We start from the raw sequence: 27,456 nt of genomic DNA, 5'->3' as shown, positions 1-27,456 counted from the left end.
CAAAAATTCAAAAGATACTTAATCAACAAGGCCGCACTATATTATATGAAATTTCATTTTAAATCACATTAAATCTCTTTTTGGATTAATTAGCATGCCATTTATTTTAGGGGTGCTGTTTTCTGGGTGGGACATAGGGGGCCATGCTGCGCGTGCCAATCAATGAGATCGCACGAGGTAGCACAAAAGGGGATGAAATTTTTGCAATACATAGGGGGCATGGTGGTTATTCCAACCCTTGTTGTGCGTGGGCATGGTCCCTACGTCCCATACAGAAACATTCTCCCTTTACTTTATGTTTCCTTTCAGGTAAAATGACCATCACTCTTTTTGTAAGTTTCGGTTAATAGCTATTCAGTTTTGGACTAACAGTTAAATTACGGGGAAAAGAAGGCTACCTGGTGGCATGGTCCCTGTGCCAGGACACAAGGAAGTGCGAAAGAACCGACCCATCCCCATTAAAAGGCAGAAATCCAACCCACTATGAGTCTATGATGCTGTACGAATACTCCCATTGGCCACGGGCCGGCACAGAAGCCACACGACCAGGTAACGTTCTCTTGCCCTTTATTTAAATTGACGAAGTTGTTTTCCATCCCTACTGTTATATTTCTTCCAGGTAGGATGGCTGAGATTTATTCCTTTTTCTTTGACAAGTATGTATGGGGTGGATGTCAATTTCTCTGGTTTTGAATGAAAATTAAAGTCAGTTCCGTATCTGACTTCTTCTTCAGGCCTAGAAGAGCTTGAACCCCTTGTGCCTGGAAGAGCACAAGTTTTATTATTTTCCCTCATAGCTTTGGGTTCTCTATTATCAGATATGATGTTGGATTTAGGAGAAGCCAAGGCAAAGCCATGCAACAAGCAAATAAGCATAATAATCACCATAAAATTGATCAGATCAACAAGGCCAATTTAGTTCAATCCTTGTTCAATCCCCTCTAGGTCCAATTCACTGTGGGGGGGAGGTTCCTGAGTTAGCTAGATCAATCTGTGACAATCAGAAAATCAAAGACATCAAATCCACAGGTGTTTATAGATATCCTAATCAGGTCATATGCAACATAAGGAGGATTGATCAGGCAACACATTACAACCTCTGACTCCAGTTGCAATTCCTTGTTACAACTTACCAGACAGAGAGATAGATCCCAATGCTCCTAACCATGGCATCAATAGTCATGTTGATTGTGCCTTGACTAGCTCACTCGTCCTGAACCTCAATCTCAAATTGACACATTTCTGCTACCTTGGATCTGGCCACCAGGTCTTCATCAAGATATCCAACAGTGTTGGTCATCTCTTGCAAGCATACCGGGGTATTGGCAAGAGATCTTCACCTCCTGCTTAATACTCCAAATGTCCCTTGGGCCCAAATGCTGCAATGCCATCAATCAGCTATATGAGAACTGTTTGTTAACAAGATCTTCCATGTGCGATTCTTAAATCCTTTCTTTCCTTGTCAAGGGCTAACGGCAATCTGCATGGAGCTGCAGATGCCCCTGCTCAGGCAGATCACTCCCAACCAACCCCTGATAAACAACTATCACCACCTCCTAATGAAGATGATGTACCATCTCCGGTAAAGGGATTGCACAATTCCCCCCAAAGGAGGAGATGCACTGATACTTGATCAAGAAATATCCCCATCTCCTACAGAAGAAGATGAACCAAATCCTGATCAAGGAGAGGAACTAGATGCATCATCACCTGGTGAAGAGAATGCAGGAATTTCAGATTCCACAGAAGAAGTGAACGGACTAACCCCTAATCAAGGACCACTTGCTGGTGAAGCAGATGTGCCAACTTCTGACAAATCAGATGCACCAGATAGAATCTAATCAAAGATTTACACCATCCCCTAGCGAAGAAAATGTATGCTAAAACCCAGTCAAGGAAGTGCCAAATCTCCTACTCAAGAAGTTGCATCACAAATTAATCACATAACCACATCATCACCAACAGAACTGCACCATAAACTGATCATGGTGTTGCAAAGTCCCCCAAGGGAAAGCAGTGAGGAAAGCTGATCAAGACATTTAACCATCCTCCAGCCAGAGAGTGCCAAAGCTAAGTCCAGGAGTACCAGTTTACCACTATCTTCTTAGATCTTAGTGAAGGAAATATGCCAAACCCTGACTAAGGCATTTCAACACTCCCCATTGTAGGAGATGCACCCAATCCGCTGTACTCTAGCATGGATTTATTTATTATTATTATATTTTTTTTTGGGGGTGGGGGAATAAACAAATTTGTTGCATAAAAAAGAAGGCCTGCAGCATTTACAAAAATTACAAAACAGCACAAGCAAAAAACAAACAGTAAACAAAACAATACACCAACCCCTCCATAATCTGAATGACCACACTCATACCATGCTATCAGTAATCGTGGCCCATGTACAATGGGCGGCTTCCACACAGTTTCCCTAACTAAATGATGTGCATGAAAAAGACCTCTGGACAAAGGAGCTGCACCAGAATCAGATCACAAAGTTCCAGCATCAACTATTGAAGAAAATGTGCCAAACCTTGACAGAGGAGTTTCAGCTAACCCTTAGTGTAGATGATGTACCAAACTATATTGATCCTATGCCACAATCTGGCAACGTACTATGGACATAAAAAACTGATTAAGGAGTAGAACAGTACCCATTGTGCAGTCTGCTAAGTGCACCATTTCTGACCAAGAAATGGTGTTCTCAATTGAAAAAAGAAGTGTATCTTGAAAGGGGCAGGATTATCTGAGAAATAAAAAGACCCAGACCCTGACCAAGTGAATATGTCATTTCTACAATAAACCTAGGAAAAGAAAATGCAGTGTTTCATCTTAAAAGGAGCTAGACCATCTGAGAAATGGATAGACCCAGATCCTGATCAAGTGACAATGCCATTTTCCACAACAAACCTAGAAAAAGAAAATTCTGCACACATGAGAGATTCTTTTTGCAGATCATTCAAGTGTCTTAGTGACTTAAAACAAGAACTTTCTTAGTATGCTCTTGAGGCCAATACTACACCTAGAAAAGAAAAATAGTACAAGAGATAAGAAGAAGTGTTTTAGTGTGTTATTTGCATTATGTCTGGCTCCCAATGGAACTGTGGGATCAATGACAAACTTCAATGAACATCCATACAAAAATCCCACTAACACACCTCATGTAGCATGGTTGGATCTTAGAATCTCAGCCAAAAAAAAAGAAAGAAAGAAAATTAGACAGAATTCCGAATTTTACATTACTTACACCGGCAGATAGAGAAAGGAAACAAAAAATTAAAAGAAGAAAATGGAAAGTGGAAACCTTGAAACTGTGATACTTGATAGAATTCAAACCATTAAGAAAACACTAAGAGGATGCAGCCTTGATTGCCCTCTTCAATTCCTCCCCAACGTCATTGGCTACAGGACTTTCTGAACCACTGGATTTCTTCATTTCTCTCCGACCATTTTCTTCTCCATTGCCGTTCCTCTTATTCCTCCACCTCTCAAACTCGTTAGAACTTTCAACTGGAGACGTCAAATGATTCTTCTTCCCAGGACGATCACTTTCCCTGTGATAATTCCTCAAAGAAACCCCTGATCTCCTAATCTCTTCGAAGATGTCCCTCATCTCTCTATTCTCCTTCTGCAAAACCTCCACTTCTCTACCCATCCACAAACACATACCCTTCAACATCTCCAAATCACCCAAATCACTACTAACACTGCTCTTGGACTTTACTTCCTGCTCCTGCTCAACCCTCTCAATCCCAACCTTATCAAAGGTCAAAAAGGGCCACTTCTTCCCGCCAAAATCAGAGGGAAAATTCACACCCCACCGGAATCTAACCACAGCCCGTTTGGTCACCGGCAAAACCGTCTTCGCCATCACTGCAACCCCAGACAAAAACCCATCTGGGCGGGCATGAAATTCACTCAAGTCTCTCCAAGCCAATCCATTGATATGGGTTCCCCCATTCTCCTTAGAATTATCGTTGGTGTTAATAGATGTAGAACTAGAAGCAGAGAGAGTTGTTTTCTTGAGAGAAAAATCGCCGAATTGAGGGTTGATTTGGAGGGAGAAAGTAGGGTTAGGGTTTCCGAGGAGATTAAAATGGGCGGACATGATGAGAGGGGAGTTGTTGGGAGAACCGAAAAGGCCGACACCAGACTTGAGGGTGAGGGAGAAAGGGTTGGTGGTGGTGGTGTTGGGGTTGTAGAAGAGCCTGAGAGAAGGACCAGAAGAGGAGCTGGTGCGAAGGCTGAAGCTGAGGTCTGATGGGTCTCCAGCAGTGACGGCGGAGGTGAAGGGTAGACCGAAGATGCTTATTGGGATCTTTGCTCGGAGGAATGGGTTCTGGTGATGCTGCTCGTCGCGGATCTTCACTGAAGCCTTCATCTCTCTCTCTCTCTCTCTCTCTCTTCTTCAAACTTTGCGATCGTTAGAGCTGCTCGACTTCTTGAGGTGAGACCAGTTCGCCGCAAAGGGTTTCACTGTTTCAGGCTCTGATGGTGGATGAATTGTTTTCACAACACCTGCACTGTGGACTATTTCCAATGGCTATTGATTGTTTTGACCGTTGGATTTGATTACAATAGACAGGTTAGATTGGGGACCTGATGAGAATATTTCTGCGGAAAAATTACAATATTAATCACAAATGGGTTTTTCTTTTCAAAACTGACCAATCAATCTTTATTTCGAGTATAAAACCAAAGAAAGCACCATCCTAAGGTTGGCAAACTCAAAATACCCTTGATACCCCTTGCGTGCATCTAAACCTGATTTGGTAAATAGATTCTCATTTACCGTCGTTGAAGGAAACTTAGGCACCGTTTGATAACATTATGTGTGTTTCTATTCATTTCTCAACAAAAACGTATTTTAATAAAATAATTATTATTAGAGGAGCCATACAAGATGAAGATACAAAATATTGATGGAGAATACTCGCAAATTTAGAAAACATAAAGGGAGACAGAAAGGGGGGAGGTCGGAGGGACCAAAAAACAAAATACTAATGATGCACATTGAAGCCAACAAGGGCATCTGCAATTGAGTTGCATTGTCTATATACATGATGAAACAAAAGAACCTAGAACTGATCCATCAACTAACCCAACAAAAGTTAAAGCCAGTGAAGTGTCAAGGAATATGATACTAAAGACAGAAAACCCTATAAAAGACTATAATATGATTTATTAATATCCCATTTAATCACAGTTGATTACTTGAATCTGCTTTGTTGAAGGCCAGTGAAAGTTATATTAGTTAAAAATATAATTAGGCCTACCAAGGTTACAAAGTTTAAACTAGAAAATGAATTAAGGAACAACATTTGCACCATAGTAATACATTTCCCTCCCACCCACCCCACCCCCTCAAAAAAAAAAAAACTATACCATGTTCCATTTATCCAAATTACTAACATTTAAAGCATAATTAACTCAAAACAAAAGAAAAAAGTTTTCAGCATCATTAAGTACAACAAACTCATTTTTCAAAGGAAATGATGAATTTCCATTGTTCATAGCTCTTATTATTGTTCATCTTCTTCGGTGAGTGTCAACTCCAAAATAAATGTTCCTAATCAGATGTAGCTCTTTGACCACAACAATTATGCTCATTCGATCCCTTGGTGATTCAATTGAGCAGGCAACTCCAATTCTAATAATGGAATTGAGGCACTCTAGTACTCTATCCTTCATGCATCTTTGAAATCTAGTGATTTGAGTTACAGTTGTTGCTGCCTCTTCATCATCTTCTTCCAGGAAGAGAAGTGATGGATCGACAACAACCATCACTCCATCATGTAAAGCCATCTCAGCCCAGCAGTGAAGATTAAAGTTATCTTTGAACATTTCATCAGTAGGCCGCTTCCTTGTGAACATCTCTCACAAGAGAATCCCAAAACTATAGACATCACCATGCGTTGAAACATCAGTACCTGCGCCATACTCTATAATTTATGTAGCTTAGGTTAGTAATTTTATAACTACTGAGAATAGGAGAAAAGTTGACTGGTATCAGTTGAAAGAATAACTAGTGAGAATATGAGTAAAATCTATGGGTCTCAACTGGAAGAATAACATAACATGACATGAGTATCAAGAAATTAGGGTATCTTCAAATTTGTTCTTATAGTGCTCTTACAAGGAACATAGGCTCCTCTAACGTCTATATTTGTGAATCTAAGTCTAACAGATCATCTGATGATATGCTCTCCAACTAATTTGATTTCATGACTTTAATGTGCCATGACTATATTAATCTATATACTAAAAAACTACCAACCTCTACACAAACTAAATGCATAATTCTTTAGAAAAATACAGCTTGCATTCTTTAGAAAATTACAGCTTGAAGCCTATTGGATTCAAGGTATGATTAGGTTATAGTAAGGAATGCAGTCAAAACTTTAGTGTATAAATAGAGAGACTAAAAATATCATCTAAGCATACATACTTTTTTAGTATTTTTTGTATTATTACTTTTCCATTGTTTGAGATGTTAAACTTACGTATTTACCAAAAAAAAAAAAAAAAAGATGTTAAACTTACGTTTATTCAGGAAGGGGATAAAGATGTTACATAATGTATATGTGGTGGAAGAGGTAAGACAAATATTAGATTAATCTTATTAAGGTAAGCTCAATCACAATTTTTGAAACAAGGAGGAAAAAATTATACTAGATCAATAAAAGAGGTAAATTACCTGGTGCAATGTATCCAATAGATCCATTTATTCCGATTGAGCTCGTGTGATTTTGAGATCTACTTGTGGCTTCTGAAAGAATTCTTGATATCCCAAAATCACTCAAATGTGCAGTTAAGTCATCATCAAGAAGAGTACTGTTTGGCTTTATATCACAATGAATAATCTGCATATGACAATGGTGATGAAGATAATCCAATGCTATTGCTATATCAATGGCAATATTTAATCGTTGCACAAGGTTTAAATGCCTTTGTTCATCTTGTATGTCATTTGCATGTGGATGTAACCACATCTCCAAATTTCCATTGGGCATGAACTCATATATTAAAGCCTTAAAATCATTGCCTTCAAAATCTATACTTGAGCAAAATGTTAAGATCTTTACAAGATTACGATGCCGGATGTTTCTAAGGGATTCACATTCAACCATGAAACTCTTGGAAGCACCTCTTTGTCTAATGTTGAGAACCTTACAGCAACAATAGTTTCTCCATGATTGAGAACTCCTTTGTACATAGAATCAAAACTCCTCATTCCAATCAAATTTGTAGAAGAAAATTCATCAGTAGCTTTAAGTAGTTGGGCATAAGAGATCACAAAATGACGACCCTCTATAAAAAAATGAAGTGGATTCTTTCCTTTTTTTTCCTTATCTGGTAGATAATAATAAAAAAATATCATAAAAATGAAACATAGAGAGCCCCCACAACCACATATGATGACTATTAGCTTGAAAACATGAGGCATACCATTTTCTTTTGATTTTTGAGTTTGGCAAGCTGGCAAATGAAGTTCTGGTATACCTCCACAAAGCTTATTGTTTCCAATGACTGAAATTGCACTCAAATTTTCAAAGACTCCATCTGTTGGTAGCTCACTGTCCAAATGATTAAATGATAAATTTAAGTTGTGTAACAACTTAAATGTATCCAAATATTTTGGGATAAAACCAGAAAAGTTGTTGTGTGAAAGATCTAAATCTTGAAGACCTTTTAGAGAACTCAGAGACGACGGTATAGATCCTTGAAATAAGTTAGCCTCCATAAAAATGTGATCTAAGCTTGTACAAGAACCAAGAGTGGTAGGATTTCCCCACACAACATGTTGTTGGAAACATCTAGGATTCCAAGATTGGTCAATTGACCCACTTCCAAAGGTAGAGAACCAAAGAAAGAATTCATACTCATGTTTGGCTCTCTATTAACATGGAAAGATCAAATAGCTCTCTAGGGATGATACCTTTGAAACTATTTCCGAAAAGTCTTAAGCGTAACAAGTTTTGGCATTGTTCAAGAGTTGAAGGTATTTTTCCTTGCAAGAGATTATCACCTAAAAAGAGTTCAATCAAGAGTGTCAAGTTTCCAAGAGAAGAAGGGATTAGCCCTGTGAATCTGTTCTCATGTAAATAGAGTTTATGAAGCATTTGAAGTCTCCCAATTGAAGTTGGAATACTTCCTTCTAATAAGTTATTAGATAGGTCCAAGAATTGTAAGCTTACAAGTTTCTCAATCCTCACTGGGATGTCTCCAGATATTTGATTGTATGACAAAAAGAATAGTGTGAGTTGGGTCGATAAGTTTGCTATGGAGTTGGGGAGCACTCCACCAAACTGATTACCATCAAGCTCCAAAAGTGTTAAACCAGTACAGTTGGTCAATGTGTTGACAATTGTTAGAGAATAGTATTTCAAGTAACCGGTATAAGACTTGACAGAATCTGCTTGTATATAAATATATATATACCCGAATGAAATAATAAAACAAATACAGAAATAAAATAACTTACAGTACAACGAGGGTGTGGAACGCCCCCTATTAGTGCAGATCCGGGTTGACCTTGGCGTTCTACCTCATGTGCATGTATGTGGGTGCATGTACTTCACCAAAAAGAATACATCATATGAACCCACACCCACACCCACACCGCCCCGCCCCGCCCCGCCCCGCCTTGGGCCGGCTCGGCTCGGGGTGCGCGCTTGTGTGAAAAGCACCCCGGACCCCAACCTCACACATGGGATAAGGGAGACTTCCCTTAGAACCCTCTATCCCTTGTAAGCTACATAAGTTCATATTAGCTCACTTTTCTAGTTGTCCCTAACCAATGTGGGACTAAACTTGAAGAGGTTCTCATGCCTTTTCAAGTTTTCTTACAAGTTTATCCAAGAGGTCTTTGGTTCAAATCACCATGCACACACATATACAAGTGTTTCCAACAAAATCAAAATAAAGTGGAGGGAAAGGGTTTTTCATATTTGAAACTTATATTTCAAAAAGAACATTTCAAAAAGAAAAGTTTTGAAATTACTTTTTGAAAAACACAAAATCCAACAATCCCCCACAAGTTTCAAAATAGTGATAAAACAGAACAGACTACTGAGTAAAATTTAGACATAGTAGGACACATCGTTGGAGGTGTCTTTCGGACTTGAACCTACACTAGGTCTGATGAACTATGCTACAGAGTACGGGTGAAGTCAGACTTCTTGAACCTTTCCTCTTCTGTGTAGCTGGCTAGCTCACCACCCATATCCTACCAGTCGACGTTCGGACCTCATCTTAAATATAAAATTGGACATTATATGGCCTTGTCCCCTATCTTGGTCTCATGAATGTTTAAAGAGTTCGCCTTTTAAAAACTCTTATCGGTAGGCGACTCCACCCCCTACATTTATTTAGGTTAGCCAATGTGCACCACAGTTAACACACCCCCACATTTCGTAGGATTCGGCTAATTAAAAGTCTTATAACTCAACCTCTTCTCATTGTGGTGGTACTACTTTACCATCTAACCAGAATGAGCAAATACATAGTAGTACTATACAGGTCTCCTAGTGACTTCGTTTGTACCCTTTGAACCTAATTCAGGATTAGTCATCTTCACATAGGTTGGGTTTCCATCACATGACCTATGACACAGGCCTCAAGCTCATTCCTTTAGATGCTTCATTAAGAAGTACTGTAGGCATAGGTTTTGTGAACACATCCGTAAGATTCCTTTCGAATTTCACATAGTCGATAGCTATCGTCCCTTCACTTATATATTGCCTACTAAAATTATGATGTAGACGTATATGTCTCATTTTTCCATTGTACACCCTATTCTTTGCTTTTGCAATAGCTGCTATACAATCATAGTGAAGTGAGATAGAAGGCACTGGTTTCGGCTATAATGGAATATCCGTCACAACATTCCTGAGCCATTCGACTTCAGTTCCTGTCTTTTCTAAGGCAATAAATTCAGCTTCCATGGTGGAACCTATACTACACGACTGTTTTACATATTTTCAAGAAATTGCTCCACTACCTAGCGTGAATACATACCCGCTAGTTGCTAAGGATTCATTCGTATCTGAGATTCAATTAGCATCACAATAACTTTCTAGTACAGCCAGTATTCCGCTATAATGAAGACCATAATTCATCGTACCTTTTAGGTACCTCATTAACCTGTTAATAGCATGCCAATGCTCTTCTCCAGGGTTATGAGTGAATTGACTCAATTTTCCAACGGCTAAAGCAATATCTGGCCTTGTGCTATTCATCAAATACGAAACGGAACTAATAATTTGAGAATATCTCTTTTGATTAACTGGTTCACCCAAATTCTTTCGTAAATGGCATCCCTGATCAAAAGATGTCTTTATAGCCTTTGAATCAAAATAACCATACTTCTTAAGCATGTTCTCAACATAGTGAGCTTGAGATAAGATAATTTCTTTATCCTTTCTGATGATTTTTATTCCAAGAATCACATCAGCTTCACCCATGTCTTTTGTATCAAAGTTAGACACCAAAAGACTTTTGGTTTGTTTCACTATATCCATACTAGTTTTCATTATCAACATGTCATCGACATAAACTAGTATAAACACACTCTTTCCTTGATGAAATTTACTATACAAACATCTTTCTGCATCATTGACCAGAAAGTCATTTGATAGTAGTACAACATCAAACTTTTTGTGCCATTATTTTGGTGCTTGTTTAAGTCCATATAAAGACTTCACCAATTTACACACTTTGTATTCGTGTCCAAGAATACTACAACCTTCTGATTGTTTGATATAAATCTCTTCCTCCAAGTCACCATTTAAAAATGCTGTCTTGACATCCATTTGGTGTATCACCAAATTGTATATAGACGCTATAGCCATCATAACTCTTATAGTAGTAATTCTGGCTACAGGAGCAAAAGTGTCAAAATAGTTAATATTTTTCATTTGTCTAAAGCCTTTGACTACTAGTCTTGCTTTAAACTTGTCAAGTGATCCATCCGCTTTCAATTTTTTACGGAATATCTACTTAGTATCTAACACCTTAGATCCTTGTGGCAAGTCAATAAGTTCCCAAGTATGATTGGATATGATTGAATCCAACTCACTTTTTATTACTTCCTTCTATAATACAGCATCTTGAGATGTTACTGCTTCTCTATAGGTAACAGGATCCTTATCTATTAGATAGACAAGCCAGTGAGGTTCATTGTTTATTAAATAAACGATCCAATCATGTCTGTAATACTTAGATTTCTTTTGTCTTTTACTTCTTCGTAGTTGACTTGTATTGTCATCACTTAACTCATGACCATCATCAATTGCATGATCATCATTTGACACTTCTTTTTCTAACATCGAATCATTATAATATTTGTTATTAGCCAACTGATTTGACTTATAAGGAAAGATATTTTCAAAAAATTCAGCATCTCTGGACTCAACAATGTCATATTCTTCACATACACCTTCTATGGTCTTTAGTACCATAAACCTGTATGCATTACTGTGCATCGCGTATCCTATAAATACGCTATCAAAAGTTCTAGAACCAAGTTTCTTTTTCTTTGGTTCAGGTATTGCTACCTTTGCCAAACAGCCCCAAACTCTTAAGTGTTTAATACTAGGCTTTCGATTGTGTCATAACTCGAAAGGCAACATACCTGTCTTTTTGTGGGGTACTCTATTGAGTATATAACTAGCCGTTAAAATAGCTTCCCCCCACATTTCAAGAGGTAATCCCGAACTTACTAGTAATGAATTCATCATTTCTTTTAAGGTCCGATTTTTTCTTTCGGCTATGCCATTCGATTCTGGTTGATAAGGAGCGGTAGTTTCATGTATGATGCCATTACTTTCAAAAAAATTATAGAGATTAAAATATTCTGAACCTCTGTCAGTTCTAAGTCTTTTAATTCTCTTCCCAAGTTGATTTTCAACTTCCGCCTTATACGAGATAAATGCATTACACACTTCATCCTTTAAAGCAAACAAATAAATCATAGTATACCTTGAATAGTCATCAATAAACGTTACCATGTATTTCTTACCACCTTTTGATTCTAGTGACTTAAAATCGCATAAGTCACTATGAACAAGATCAAGAAGATTACTTTGTCTAGTTACAGATTTATGTGGCCTCTTGGTGAATTTGGCATCAATACAGGTAGGACACTTGTCCAAGAAGGGTTTGATGTTCCCATCAATTAATCCCAACTTGTAAATCTTGTTAATATAAGCAACACTACAATGTCCTAATCTAGCATGCCACATATCATAAGAACCAACAAATTAAACAGAACTAGATACTTCATTCATAACATCAGAAACACTTAATACGAAGAGCCCATCATTTAGGTAACTCTTTCCTACAAATACATCATTCTTAACCAATATCATCTTGTCAGACTCAAAAGATAATTTAAACCCTGCCTTGTTCAAGAGTGGCCCTGACACCAAATTCCTCCTTATTTCGGGAACATGAAGAACATTGTCCAAAATTAATATCTTTTTCGAGGTTAATTTTAAAGTGACTTGTCCCTTGCCGACAATAATCGAAGTATTAGAATTTCCCATAAATATCCTTTCACCTGTGATAACCGGTGAATACTTGGAAAACATACTTCGATCCCCACTGATATGTCGAGTAGCACCGGTGTCGATAACCCAATCTTTGGGTTTATCAATCATATTCACCTCGGTTACCATAGCAGTGAAAATCTCGCTTTCAATGAGATTGATTTTCTTCTCATTCTTTTTCTTGTTTTGACAATTCTTTTTAAAATGACCTGCTTTGCCACAGATGAAGCAATTACCCTTTTTCTTCTTGAAGCTCTTATCCTTCTTAGTTTGAAGGCTCTTATTAGATGGTGATTGCTTCCCGGTTTTCACAAGATTCGCTTTGAGTTTAGTCAACCCAGTTACCTTGTCAACCTTATCCTTTGCTCTGTTCCTTTCCTCAATTTTAATTCGGATCACAACTTGCTCAAAGGTCCATTTCTTCCTCTTATGCTTCATAGCCACTTTGAATTCATTCAAGAGGAAGGTAATTTTTCAATCAAGGAACTGGTAACAAAAACTTCAGGTAAGACAATATTCTCTTTGGCCAATCGTCCAACAAGTACTTGGAACCTGTCAACCTAAGGAGATATTTCTTCTCCATCATTCATTTCAAAATTGAGAAAATTTGCCGTCACATATTTGCTGCTTCCCGCATCTTCAAGAGTATACTTCTTGGTGAACGCTTCCCAAATCATATAACCAAACTCAAGTGAATTGTAAACATTGTACAATTCAAGAAAAAGAGCGTTCAATATACGATTTTTGCACTGGAAGTCTGCCTCCACCCATGCAAGCCTCTTTGCCTCAAGTGCAGCATTATCACTTTGGCTCGGTTAGGGTTTTGTTAAAGCAAACGCCACCCCAATTTGAGTCAAAGCGAACAGCATCATTTGTTTCCAACGTTTGAAATTTTGACCATTGAACTGGTCAATTTTGTCAAACTCTGAAACAATCCTCATTTTCTCCATCGACGGTTGAAGAGCACTCATGGAGGGCACAACATTAGTCAGATGAGAAAACATGGTAGGCAACACTGGATCGGCAACAACATTTGGATCTGCCCCATTGGTTGGATTGACATTAAGTGCATCTGAACCAGAATCATTAGCCATGTCTTATACCTATTCCACACCTTAAGCTTGTTAGAGAATAGTATTCCAGGCAACTGGTATAAGACTTGACAGAATCTGCTTGTATATAAATATATATATACCCGAATGAAATAACAAAACAAATACAGAAATAAAACAACTTACAGTACAACGATGACTGTCTTCTTGTTTGTTCCAAAACAGCAAGCAGGAACACAAGTGGAGTCGTACAGAGAGTACTTTCCTTAAGGTGTGGAACGCCCCCTATTAGTGCAGATCCGGGTTGACCTTGGCGTTCTACCTCCAAGATAAAACCACTTCAATCACAATTGGCAGCACCCAAGAGTGATTACAATACGGAGTACCCAAAGGTAATTACTCAGTAATCAGAAAAGAAAAAGAAGAAGATAAGGAGCAAACAGAATGCAGAGAGCACTGGAAACACTTACACGAATTATTCTAGGTCCCTACGTATGGGTGCATGTGCCTATACGTACTACAATGCATGTGCATGATGCCATCTCGGATAATGGGTGGATGTGCATCATGTATGTGGGTGCATGTACTTCACCAAAAAGAATACATCATATGAACCCACACCCGCCCCGCCCCGCCTTGACCACGGCCCAGCCCAGCTTGGCCCACGCGCGTGTGTGAAAAGCACCCTGGACCCCAACCTCACACATGGGACAAGGGAGACTTCCCTTAGAACCCTCTATCCCTTGTAAGCTACATGAGCTCATATTAGTCATTTTTCTAGTTGTCCCTAACCAATGTGGGACTAAACTTGAAGAGGTTCTCATGCCTTTTCAAGTTTCCTTACAAGTTTATACAAGAGGTCATTGGTTCAAATCACCATGCACACACATATACAAGTGTTTCCAACAAAATCAAAACAAAGTGGAGAGAAAGGGTTTTTCATATTTGAAACTTATATTTCTAAAAAGAAAATTTTGAAATTAATTTTTGAAAAACACAAAATCCAACAAAATTCAGGTCCTCTGTCTCTCCACTTCCCAAATAATTTGAGCCCAATACAAGCCGAGTGAGTTTTGATAGGCCTCCAAAATCAATAGCTATTTTCCCAGTAAGATTGTTTGTGTCAATCATAAGTTGTTCGAGTTTCGAAAAATTGGACACAGAAATTGGAATTTGGTCCATGAAACTGGTTTTCTTCAGCTAAAAACCCCCCATAGATTAGGAAGATTGAAACCTAAATTTGGTGGAAAACTCCCTTGAAGTTGATTAAATCCCACATCAACAACATCGAGTGAGGAAAGATTATATATAGTGGGAGGGATAGTGCCAGACAAATTATTTCCACCAAGCCCGAGAAGAGTTAAGCTTGTGAATTGACCAAGGGAATCTAGAATACTTCCACTTAAATAATTGTCTGCTGCGGAAATGGAGTAAAGGGATGAAAGATTCCCAATAGAAGGTGGGATCTGTCCTGTCAATCTGTTGATATGGATTGAAAGTTTTTGAAGCTTAGACAAGGTGCCAAGTTGTATTGGAATTTTCCCCACAATATTGTTGAAACCTAAACGGAGTTCAATAAGGTTGCAGCAACGTAATACGTTGGGTGGGATTGCCCCATCAAATGAATTATTGAATAGAAGCAAATAGCGAAGTTTGGACAGAAAACTTCCTTCACTAGGGATTCACCATAGAAGCTGGCTGTTGTTGTAAAGAGAAATCTCTTGAAGGAAAGAAAGGTTTCCTATTTCTGGAGCCAGGGAACCCACCAACCCATTGGACTGTAAACGCAAGGCTCTAACCTTGTTTAGATGCCGGAGACCACCACCACCACATATAACACCTGCCCACTCGCAATAAGGAACAGAGTCATTCCAAGAGCTCACAACATGAAAAGGGTCATCAATTATACGAACCTTCAAGCCAGCAAGGCTAGCCGATCCGTTTCATTTGATCCTCTTGATTGTGAATGCACCAAACTCATGCAGCTGTTGCACCAGAGAAGAAGAAGAAGAAGAAGAAGAAGAATTGCATTAAAACCCATCAATCAAATGTTAGTTTTCTGTTGCAGCTGAATGAATGGAGCTCGATCTATAGTATGGACTGAAAATTTGGAGATGGTGAAGTAGGAGTTGGAGGCAAAACTCTGAAGACTTAAAAAGAGATAAGGATCGATGATTGATGGTTATTTTACTCTGTTTTTGACGGATCCTGTAATCCATCTTGAATGTGTTTTCAGGTCAATGAATAAAAATCATCCTTTATAAAAATAAAATATGAAAATTTAAAGTCATCACAACTGTTAAGGTTTCTTTGCTTTCCTCGGAAGTTCCTCCGGCATTTTTCCAAGAGGATCCAGACTTGTTTGCTCTTGCTCTATTATTAATCCCCTTAACATCTTTTAATCATCCACTTTCATCTACTTAGGTTTATTTATTCCCACTAATCAGCACTTTCTTCGAAGAATCTCTCTTTGTTTTAATATTCTTTTGTTGTGGATCCTGGTCCTCTGCAAGGCGCTCGGACAGGGGTAAGGCAGTAATTTACCGCCTTATTGTGTCTTGGCAGTAGGGTCCTATCAGGCAACTCGACACTAGAGAATCCAAATTGATATTTTTGAGGGTCTTTCTATAGTTTTTTTAGGCAAGTTCCCTAATCTTTTGTGTTTCTTTTTGCTTTGTTTGGCAATGTTTTCAGATGTAGGAGTATACCCTAGACCGTAGCATTAATCATTAGAAGAAGGGAGCAAAACATTTGAATATTCTTGATGGTGCTTGTCTAATCACATACCCGGGAAATACCTCATTCGCTTTGAGCATGTTGAGCACAGTCATGTTATGGCTATTCAGATGCCCAAATGGTACTCAATTGCTTTGTCCTCAGCTTCCACATTAGCTAGGATGTTCATGAATTCAAGATTCGCCATGATTAATCTACAGGGGATGAGGGTCATACATTGAAAGTGAATAAAAGAAATAACAACTTAGCGTGTGTGTGATCACCATCTAAAGAGATGGGAGCATACATCTCTAAAGATACAAAATAAGTATGAGAGTGGTAAAATCGGCGAAGAATATGTAAAAGAGAAAGGAATTCTTACCTAGTTGGTAGATGTTCTAATAATAAGAAGTAGAGGCTTCCCTTTGTGGGGTATCAGTGCAAAATTTTTTTTTAGGTAAAACCAAAACCAAACTATTTAATAAACGGTTTCACATATTGAAACCGAAACCATTTATAAACAGTTTTAATTTAATCGTTTTTATAAGGTTGATTAGCTTTTCTTATTCAAACGGCTATTTTCTATTACATGTCTTTTACTCTTTTTTTTGTTTTGAAATGGAAGTATGATTGAATTGAATGGCTAATTATTGCATTACATATTACTAATAATTATCTTAGTTTTAACGGTTTCGTTCGATTTAAACCAGTTAACTAAACGGCCTTAATTTTAAAACCAAACCATTTTTATTAAATGGTTCACGGTTTCGGTGTAAACAGTTTGATTCGGTTCAATATATGGTTTCGGTTTCATTTTGACACCCTTAGACTGCTGACCATGGTGTGCGCCCTTTCCCTCTAAAGAAAGAAGAGAATTTGGGTCATGTTTCCCGAGAGAGGCCGCCTTCAGTCAAGCCATCAGTCTTCTACTTCTAATCGATTGCATATTAGCAGAAAAAAAGTGAGTGAACAGCCAGCCCCATGCAAGTTTCTCAATCGGTTTCCTTTATCCTGTTGCATATTTCTGCAACTCAAGAAAAGAAAGGCTTCTACTCTTGTGAATTAGAAAGAACTGAGAAAAGTTGTAACCGTAGACCTTCTTGGTAAAACATATCAAACTGATTATTATCGAAATGCTTCGAACTGTTTCAAAGACCCAACATGATTTTTTGCATTAAAATTTTTCATCAATTGATATAAATTTCAGTTAGTCTGCCATATTTTTCTTGACAGAATAATAACAAGACGGCTCCATGTGTTCTGATTCATTATTTCAATTCATCTTCTTCTTCATTAATTATGCATTGTTGACATAATGCATCTCTGAATTCATATTGCTGACATAAGCAACTGATGACCGCATTTCCAGTCCCTCCCTCGTCGTGCTGCGGAACTGAGGCACTATTTAATTGAGTCATACAAGAAGTAACTATGAAATACCATTATTGCTGCTGCTACGGTTATATATTTAAGACTTCTATTGAATGCACACACAGACGTCCAAATTTGTCAACTGGATCTGTTGACAAGTGATGCCAGAAAAGGTTTTTCTGATGAAAGTGTAATCACACAAACCACACATCAATCCCAAAAGGTTAATTGAATGTTAGGACCGTGGAATGGCAAATATACACATAACACACTCGATGTGGGACTAAACCCACACACCTCTTTTTCTTTTTTTTGATGAAAGTGTAATCACACAAACCACACACCAATCCCAAAAAGTTAACTAACTTTTAGGACCATGGAATAGCGAATATACACAACATACACCACACTCACACACCCGATGGAAGACTAAACCCACACACCTCTTTTTCTGTTTTTTTGTTTTTATGAAAGTGTAATCACACAAACCACACACCAATCCCAAAAGGTTGGCAATTAACATAAATTGAATATTCCACAACCTAAACATGTAATGTCCATCATTATCACATCAAATTAAAAATAAGCCCACCATTGAAAGTTCTTTGGTCCTCATAGCCCCATGCTGGGGCTGGGGACTAAAATACTCTCTTATTTTTTTTTCAACAAGTCAAACACTCTAGATGACTTGACTGACCCTTATTGAGAAACACAAAACCCATCCCATGCCAGACAGGCAGATATATGAAGAGAACTGTAAATAACACCAAATACAATAAACAAGCAAGCAAGAGAGAAACAAACTAACCAGCAACACCACCATCCATGGCTTCTGAGATCCAAAATCTGATGAAGGTATGTTTTTCACTTCTCTCATCTCTCTCCTTCTGTTACTTTGTAGTTAGAAAGATCCCAAAAGGCTTCTTCAGGCTTCTCATCCTCCTTCCCTTCCTCTACCTCTTCACTTTCCAACCATTGAACTTCACATCTCCTACTCTCCGATCAACCTCAGCTTTCCTCATCACTTGGCTTGCTAACTTTAACCTCCTCCTCTTCTCCTTTGACAAAGGCCCTTTATCATCTCACCCACCACCAAAATCACTCCTACGTTTCATCTGTGAAGCTTTCCTTCCAATCAAGGTCAAACAAGGTTGCCCATCTGAACCCAACTCAACTCCAACCATTATAGCCTTTGCAACAAATTGCTTTCTTTCAGCTCTAGTGTTATATATCTATTTATACCACAAATCTCAGTTACACCCACAGATCATGATGGCCATATATGGCTGCTATATATACCTGTCTCTGGAATTGCTTTTTGCTGCTGGTGCAACTACTGCTAGACTCCTGCTTGGTATTGATCTTGAACCACAGTCAAACAAACCATACTTGGCAACATCACTGCAGGATTTCTGGGGAAGGAGATGGAACCTTGTGGTATCAAGCATTCTAAGACCCACCATATACAACCCTGTCAAGCAGATCTCTATGTGTGTGTTGGATCAGAAGTGGGCTGCAGTTCCGGCCATACTAGCCACATTCATTGTGTCTGGCCTCATGCATGAGCTTGTGTTCTATTATTTCACAAGTTGTAATCCCACATGGGAGGTCACATGGTTCTTCATTCTGCATGGGATCTGTACAGCTGTGGAGGTTGCAGCAAAGAAAGCTTTGAGTTGGCGATTACATCCGGCTATTTCGTGCCCCTTGACTGTTGGGTTTGTGGCAGTTACTACTGTATGGCTCTTTCTGCCACCCATCGTTCGAAGTGGCACAGATGTGAGGAGCTTCAACGAGCTTCTTGCTTTGCTTGAGTTTCTGAGAGAGAAAATTAGGCACATTCCAATGCTATTGTCCATGAACACTTACAAACAGTGAGTGGTTTCAATCGGTTTCTCCATTTCATGGCAGAAATAATGTATTTGTAGGAGGCTGCAACTTGGTTCTGAATCAATGGAACTGAAATGACAGAACCTCAGTCCCTAAACCTCCTAGTTTCCTACCGATGTAATAAATGAATTAAGATTCTCTCTTCCCCATGGGTGAAGAACAACTCGATCATAAAGTTTTAACAGCAAAAGAAAGGATGTCACTCTGTTTTAACAAAGATTGTGGTTGTGAATTAAAAGTATCGAATCATCGATGGAAAAAGCAACCAAGTTGCTGGTGTAATGCTCGATCATGCTTTAACGCTGCCCGTTGTGCACTTGAATTAATAGTTTTGTGTCAATTCAGCTATAATCTGGAGAATTTGATTTGTCTAAAAAATATTTTAAGGCTTAGAAGAGGTGAGGATTCAAATCTTGCTCCTCTATTTTGGAGAACCACCCCTCACCATACCAAAGACCAACAGCGAAGATAGAAAAAATTTGTATGCAGTGCCATAGGGAGACTGAACAGGTGACCCATTCCTATACCAAAACCTGTTTACAAGGAAACTCAATCCTCTACTAAATGAGAATAAAGAATAAGTAAAGGTTCATCGTTTCTTTCTTTTGCACTGAAACTGATTTTCATAAACAAGTAAAAAGAATATTCATATGGTAACCAAAAAATTACTCAATCCTGCCCAATAAAGGAAGAGAAAAAGAAAAAAGCCTCAAATAAGATGTTCAACAACTCCTGGGGAAAACATTACCGGCAATTCGCAATTCTGCCGTTATTGGAGATGTTTTTGCACCCAAGAAGGCAAATTAATCCTGGTAGACTCATGAATCGGGGGTAGCATACAGAGGTGCTGGCAGGCAAGGAAAAGGAGCAACAGAAGCAAATACTACAGGGGGCCATGGTTGGACCCCAATAGAGGACTCCCTTCTTGGCTTGTTCCGGGAATCATCTTTCTCAGTTTCCTGTGCCCAAGTTCCTGACAATGTCGGTTCAACAAGCCGACCACAAGTGGTCTCCACAAAGTCCTGTTTGTCATCAGCTATATGGTGAAATAGCATCCCAGACATAAATACAGGAAGATAGAGGAGGCTGGCATGGAACATCTTCCTGGCATTTTTTGTGGTGCGCTCTCGGTAAAATGAAAATGCTGCAGCACTCATAGTAAGAGTAAGAAGTGATGACTCGAGACAAAAGCATCCAGAAGTGACACCCCCTGCAGACAGATTAATAACTGAAAATGTTACCTGGAAAGATTAATGTACAAAATTGCTCTGACAATTACTAAATACAGTGATACAGAAGTTGCAATAATACTAAGAATCAGATCAATAGTGTCATCTTAGGACTAATTTGTCCACATCCAGAGTTCATTCATTGACAGTCCAAAGCTCAGGTAAAGGTTGCATCAGGTGGGCAGCCAATATATTATATTTTGTCTGATAATGTAAACATGCAGACTGAAAATTCAGTGTCTCAAGAGTGGGAATGTGGATCTGATTGTCCAAATGGACATAAGAACCAACCATTTCTTGAGGTCATGACGATTCAGCTAAAATGCAAAATACTGAAAGAAAGAAATGAAATAAATATTAAAAGAAGTCTAAAGCAGAAAAAAGCTTATGTTTGGCACTATAACTTACAGTCATAAGCTAAAAAACCCAAAGGAAGCAGATATAAGCAGTTCCTCAAAGCCACCAAGGCAGTTCTCTGACCAGAAGCATCACCAAGAGAGAACATTCTAAACCTGAATATGTAAAAGAAAGCAGAATAAGAGAACAAGCCATATCAATCAAATAGATGAATATGGATGAGAAAGTTCCCCCTTTGACTTCCACCTGGACCAAAACATGCAGAAATTACACCATTGCAACTTGTTCAGGACCTTTCTGATGCTCTTCAGCACACTTGCCATTATTATCATTATTCATAAAAGGGAGACCACAAAGATTCTAACGGTCATGTCATCATGCCAACAATCAACCTGCCTTGACAATCCTAATAATTGGTCTACCCTTTGGATCCACTTCACTACATTTTCCACTATCATCATGGTACCAGCACAAGTATAGCAGAGTCCAGCATAATCAATTGCACTGCCACTCCCGAGAACAAAGCCAGCTCCAGAAGTTGCAACTACTAGCATGCTGGAAAGAAATCAAAGAAGAGGGAGGTAAGTTACCACATACCCCCAGACCAAGAATCCATGCATTAAAGGGGAAAATCAGGGAAATCAAAACAATAGAAGATGAGGATTAAGAAGGGGGGGGGGGGGGAGTCCGACCACAAGAAAGAGAGAGGAGAAGAGGAAGAAAATAGATGATAAGCATGCCTGTCACTGAAAGTAGAAATTAGAGAAGGAAGAAAGTGCTCCGGCAAAACTTTTGGTGTATTCAGGCCACACATGTTAAGCCATAAGATTGGCTAAATGCGCCATTGATACCCAATGTGATTATATTTTTAGAAATAAATAGATCAGTATCAATAGCACTTTCTTAATGATTAACAAATCCTTTGTAAATGGAGTTCCTCACTTTTGCCTTTCGATGGTGCCTCTTTAAGAGTCCAAATCCATCTATATTTTCAAGATGCACACCAACAAGCTCCAAAGCCAAAACAGCTCACCCAATAACTCAAGCCGTTGCCTTGTCTTGTTACAGCATAGAAAAGCTACAAAAGACATCTCACTTTTTGTTAGAAAGGGATTCGGTAATGGAAGTTTACAGCTCTTACTGTGGCCTTAAAGTGGCTTCGACCTTGGCTTTGAGCACTTTATAGCAAAAATGTATTGAACAATAGATAAATATCAGATGAGATAAGTAAAATCTAGAGGCTTCCTCACTGGACTAGGTGGATTAATCTAGCTAATTCGGGGCTCTATCCTGCCATATATGGTATTCAAAATAGTTACAGTGATGCGTTGCTATCCTCTTGCACTCTAGCTCCTGTTTCCCTCTTCTTCTAATAAGTACATCATTCATTCAAAAAGGAAATCTCTGACTAGATTCACTATAAATTGAATATAGGAAGATATGTTTTCTAAGCCAATACAACTAAAAAAATTCATATCTTACATGACACAGAAGGAACACAATGCTTGAAAGTGTATGATCAAGACTACCACAAATTCCATTAACATATACTTTAAGAGTAAACTAAGTAATATGATAGCAGCATCCCACATCTCCATAATAGACAATGCCCGGCACCAAGAAAAGGGATGATTTTCTTCTCTATGATCCTCATGTATTTACAAAACCTCACAAGTCACAACTAAATAAACTAAACCAAAAACCCACGTTAATTGCAAGCTAGCTAATGAACCAAGTAGCAAATACTAAAGATTCCAATAATGTGATATGAAATACAAAAAGGTACAAATTTAACTCATCAGAACAATGTATTATGGTTATGTATGTCTTAGTTCATCATTTTGACATTTATGCATTGAAGTCAGAGAGAAACTCCAATCCAATAACAGAGGAAACCGATCTGAACGAACACTCTCAAGAAAGTGTTTAACGACTCCTTCCCCCCCCCCCCCTCCCTCCGCTCTCCCATTTCCTATCGATATCATGCAGATCAAATTCAAAATCCAACCAATCTGAATTCCACCACATAGATTCAGAAGTGTTAAAATCCAACCAAAAGCTAAATTTGTAAAATCTAACCTCAGCCGTGCCTTGGATAACTCCCAATAACACCAACCGTAGTTCCGTATCGACTCGGCCAAATTTCTAGCCTTCGACACCGGTACAGACGCCAATTTTGAAGTATTAAAGACCGTTGCCGAAGAAGCAGACCCGAAAGATCTTCCTGCATCAGATTTCTCCAGTCCTAACTTCAACGAATCCACGGAAGAAGGTATTCCCGCGCTCGAAGAGCTAAGGAGAGTCTGAAAAAGTCCTGTTCGGACGCCATGGACTGAGAAAGTGTCAACAGAACGAAGCTGGATTGAGGAGACGGGAACGGTTGGAGTAGGATTTTAAACATTGAAGAGCTTAGAAGATAAACTCGCTGAGCTCCTCAACATGTCTAGTCTCTGTTGGGATCGAAGCGGATTTGGCTCGTGTCCTGCAGTGGCGGCAGCTGGAGCGTCCAGCCCTTAGCAAATTCGAGAACGGCAATTGATCGGGAATGGATACGTATGGGAATTAAATGGATTAGACGGTAATAATACTTTTCAAAACTCCGGCTTCATAAAACACATATGATAATAATATAGTACGTAATTAATATGGGTATAATACTGCATAGACGGCAATAATACTTTTAAAAAAATGGACATATATTCATTATATAATATGCAGTCACCACCTAATAAACAAAATAATATCATGATTTTATGAACTAAAATAAACCCAATAATATAATATGTTGTATAACATCTCTAAGATTATCATTTAATTTACCAAAATATCAATAATCTACAAGAAATGAATGTAGATTGTCTGAAAATGAGATGAGCAAATTGATTATCTTATCATTAAATCATTCTTCCAACATTACATTTCTTTCTATCTATAATGAGATAACCATATATTTTTAACCAGATATGTTCTTGTGAAGGGGGATGAGTTCCCACTAATTAACTAACACAAGACAAGAGGGAGAGTTCCAAATATGGATCTCCACTGTACACATTAGCTACAAGAGACAGAAAAACAAGAATAAAATAGAATAGAGATTGAGCCGTTCTCGTCAATATCACACCAGATTCATTTGCTTCACTGCCACCATCAAAGTTCAAAGACCAGAGAAACAAGAGGAGAGTACAAGACTTAAGTGCAACATTGTGGGTCCCAAAGAAATAACCAAATCCATCTCTATCGTCAATAAAAGCTTGCGCATATGACATGCTAAAGTAGAAAAAGATCCAAAAACACAAAAAGTGTCTGAACACACACTCTCTCTCTCCCTCTCTCTTTCTTTATTTTCCCAAAAATTAAATCTCTTCTCCACCGACCTTTCTGCAATCTTCACAGAACTGAGGATTAGAGATCTTGAGCTGCCCAAAGCATTGCAGAGTTTCAGTTCTTGGTCTTTGAACTTTGTGATTTTTGGTTTGATTAGCAAACAATAGGAACTAAAGAAAGGGATACTAACCGAACAACAGTGGAAAAAGGAGAAACGTCGCCGTTGCCATCGCAGTCGCAGCTGCCATTGCCGACGAAGCTTTGTTGAACGGAGATGGGGAGGATGATTGGAGATGGAGGGCGGCTACTGTTGGCTGCTACGGTTGGATGTTCAACGCAAATCGAAAGAGACGAAAGGGAAAGTGAAATCGTTTCCATAAATTCTAATTTTTTGGGTTTTTTTTTTTATTTTAAAAAAAACGTATAAATCGTATAATACGCGTAAAAATGCATTTTTTTAATAAAAATATGAGAAAATATGGGGATGGGAGTATTATACGTTCAAAAATTTGGATACACATAGTATACGCGTATTTACTCCAGCCTAGCAAACCTCCCCCAAAAAAAAAATAGGAGGTGGGGTGATCATTTCACATGTGGGGCCCAGGTGGGACCCACTTGTGAAATGATCAACCTACTCTTGTTTTTGTTGTGGTTTTGCTGGGCTGGACGCTCCAGCTCCCGCCACTGTAGGACAAGAGCCTTTTCGGATTGGAGCTGGGCATAGAATAGAGGGAATTTTTATCCTCTCCTGTTACAGCACGGTGCTGTAATGCGTCGTGCGGCGGTTGCAGAGGCCATATGTACCATGTGGGACCCGCTGTGCCACATGGCCTCTGTAGCGCCGCACGATGCAATACAACACCGTGCTATAACAGGAGAAGATAACGATTCGTTTTTGAGAGGAAAAGATGGATTAAAATCCTCGGTGCGGACATCTTACAGTGCATTGTAGTGCGGGCCTTAGAACTTGACACTTGGAAGATGCTAAATCCATCTGTAGATGTCTCTAGTGTGATCCCACACAACTAAAATGGAATCTTCTCATGGTTAAGGGAAAAATAAGCTCATTTTCATATTAAATTTTAGTATGATAAATAATGTACAATTTGGACATTTGGTGGACTTTGAGTTAATGAACCTTCATTTACCTTTCATGGGTTTTTTGGTCATATTACCTAGATGATCTCCAACGTTGTTGATATTGTGCAGAATCCTCTAGGCCAAAAGATAGAACCTTCCCATAGTCCTGAAAAAACATTCATCATTTTTGGGATACCTTCCGGAGCAACAAAAATACAAAATGAGGCATTTACACCTACTCCTTGAATGGGATTTCCCCTGCATTGAACAAAATCTATCACAAATCATAATTCTCAGGGATGGGGGTTGATGTACAATGGGCCTTATTTTGATGTTGAACATCCCCGAGTTGACGCCGAGTGCGTCCTCTTTGACTCACATTCGACATCAAAGTTCATGCATTTGATGTCGAATCGAGCCTATTAAATGTTGAATTCTGGGTTCCTGAATTTTGGACTCTACTTTTTCGCAGATTCCATCATTACACTTCGTTGTGGGAAACCCTCTGGAGCTTAGAACCTGTCTTGGTTCATTCATTACCTCCCAAGAAGAACTTAATATGTGATAAAACAATGGGTTTTACCATTTTTTGAGTTATTAGTTGATCTTCAACAACCCAATCCTCACCCAAAAAATCAAACCAAACAGCAAGTAAATAAAGCCAAGAATAATTAAATAGACTATCCCTTCACGTTTTATATAAGTATAGATTGTGGTGAAGTCCTTGAAGAGTGCTATGGTAAACCCTACTTTGCAACTTGAGTTTGGGTGCTTAGAGAAGCAAATCTAGCCTTCTTCCTAAGTTGTAGACACCCTCCACCCCTTCATTTTTGGGTCTATACTTTGCAAGGTAAATCATTATCTTCTCCTTCCATTGTTTTTGTTGCGTTTTGTTCTTATTCTCTTCCCCTTTTGCATGGTCAAAGTTGTGCAACCACTACCTCTCTATGTGTTACGAGTTTTAATACCCAAAATTTTTTGTTGTTTTCCATTCAAATTTCATTTTATTATAAGGGTTAGTTAATGTTAGTTGCGTGAACTTGGGGGTCAAGGTATTCAGGCTTATGTGTCAAATGTCTCCAACAAGAGTCATGCATGCTTACTTTTTTGTCTTGCTAAACTCAGGTCAGTATTTGAATATCTACAAAATTAAAGCCTTTTTTATATAAAAAGAGAAAGAAAGAATGCTAGCTTATGTTGTGTTTTGACGTGTATTTGTTCTTGGACACAGCCCAACTCGAAAAGATTGAGGCACCCCTCTAGATATATGAATTATGACACATTTTCTGTCATTTGGCCATTGCCTTTGGGATTTAGCATGGGAGATGCTAATACACACGGCTTGCATGCAAATCCCTCTCATTCTTTTAAAAGAAGAAGATCGCTGTCGGACTGGCCAATGAGAATACGGGCAAAACCATCAACATGGGTGAGATTTTTTCATTTTAAGAGAATAGAATCGTCATTTTACTGATCCTGTGTCTAAGGACAAAATCGTCTTTTCGTCATAGAATTGTCATCACGAGGTCAAGACAATTCACGTTCCGTATGACTTGGATTGGTTCCGAGGCGCTGAGACCCTTGAGGAGTGAGAAAGTCTCTAAGGACGGGTCTCGTCTCGAGTCTCTAGTTTCTCTGTCCGCTTGAAGCGCCTGCCGCCATCTTCATTCTTTACGCAGACAAACCAAACAGCACGTCAACATCTGCTCTTGTAACGAAGCTTTCGATCCTATTCCCTCTCTCTCTCTCTCTCGCTCTTTCTCTCTTTTTCTCTTTCGTTGCAGAAACTTTAGAAGCTAGGAACGCAGAGACAGAGAAGTCTCAAATCTCAAGCCGCCATCTCTTCTGTTTTCTCATTTTCCTTCTCTGTTTATGTCGTTAATGGTG

The 27,456-nt window shown here is 38.7% G+C and overlaps 3 protein-coding genes and 1 pseudogene across 3 annotated transcripts; 1 reads left to right on the top strand and 3 right to left on the bottom strand.

Moving 5' to 3' along the window:
- Positions 1 to 3,346: 3,346 nt before the first annotated feature.
- Positions 3,347 to 4,378, bottom strand: LOC122665927. The gene has a single exon (XM_043862053.1). It carries the CDS (start codon positions 4,376 to 4,378, stop codon positions 3,347 to 3,349), a length of 1,032 nt encoding a protein of 343 aa, XP_043717988.1.
- Positions 4,379 to 5,730: 1,352 nt separating this feature from the next.
- Positions 5,731 to 7,164, bottom strand: LOC122664348 (probable LRR receptor-like serine/threonine-protein kinase At3g47570). Its single transcript, XM_043860125.1, has 2 exons — positions 6,695 to 7,164; positions 5,731 to 5,939 (listed from the first exon to the last, which is right to left on the bottom strand). The coding sequence occupies exons 1-2, from the start codon at positions 7,125 to 7,127 to the stop codon at positions 5,875 to 5,877; spliced, it is 498 nt and encodes a 165-aa protein (XP_043716060.1). The 5' UTR covers positions 7,128 to 7,164; the 3' UTR covers positions 5,731 to 5,874.
- An 11,292-nt stretch (positions 7,165 to 18,456) lies between these two features.
- LOC122664347 (probable long-chain-alcohol O-fatty-acyltransferase 5) lies at positions 18,457 to 19,586 on the top strand. The gene has a single exon (XM_043860124.1). It carries the CDS (start codon positions 18,512 to 18,514, stop codon positions 19,562 to 19,564), a length of 1,053 nt encoding a protein of 350 aa, XP_043716059.1. The 5' UTR covers positions 18,457 to 18,511; the 3' UTR covers positions 19,565 to 19,586.
- Positions 19,587 to 20,196: 610 nt separating this feature from the next.
- Positions 20,197 to 23,631, bottom strand: LOC122665926 (annotated as a pseudogene).
- Between the last annotated feature and the right edge of the window lie 3,825 nt (positions 23,632 to 27,456).

This window comes from Telopea speciosissima, chromosome 6, assembly GCF_018873765.1.
Source record: "Telopea speciosissima isolate NSW1024214 ecotype Mountain lineage chromosome 6, Tspe_v1, whole genome shotgun sequence".
Lineage (NCBI taxonomy): Eukaryota > Viridiplantae > Streptophyta > Magnoliopsida > Proteales > Proteaceae > Telopea > Telopea speciosissima.
Note: the sequence above shows the minus strand (reverse complement) of the source record. Positions and strands in the feature narration are given on the sequence as shown.

Bases quoted from the DNA above. Each gene is read 5' to 3' on its own strand.
- LOC122665927 (XM_043862053.1), bottom strand. From the start codon at position 4,378: ATGAAGGCTTCAGTGAAGATCCGCGACGAGCAGCATCACCAGAACCCA.
- LOC122664348 (XM_043860125.1), bottom strand. From the start codon at position 7,127: ATGGTTGAATGTGAATCCCTTAGAAACATCCGGCATCGTAATCTTGTA. The intron at 5,940-6,694 runs GTAATTTACCTC...CATAAATTATAG, and splicing joins TATTGGATACATTGCACCAG to AGTATGGCGCAGGTACTGAT.
- LOC122664347 (XM_043860124.1), top strand. From the start codon at position 18,512: ATGGCTTCTGAGATCCAAAATCTGATGAAGGTATGTTTTTCACTTCTC.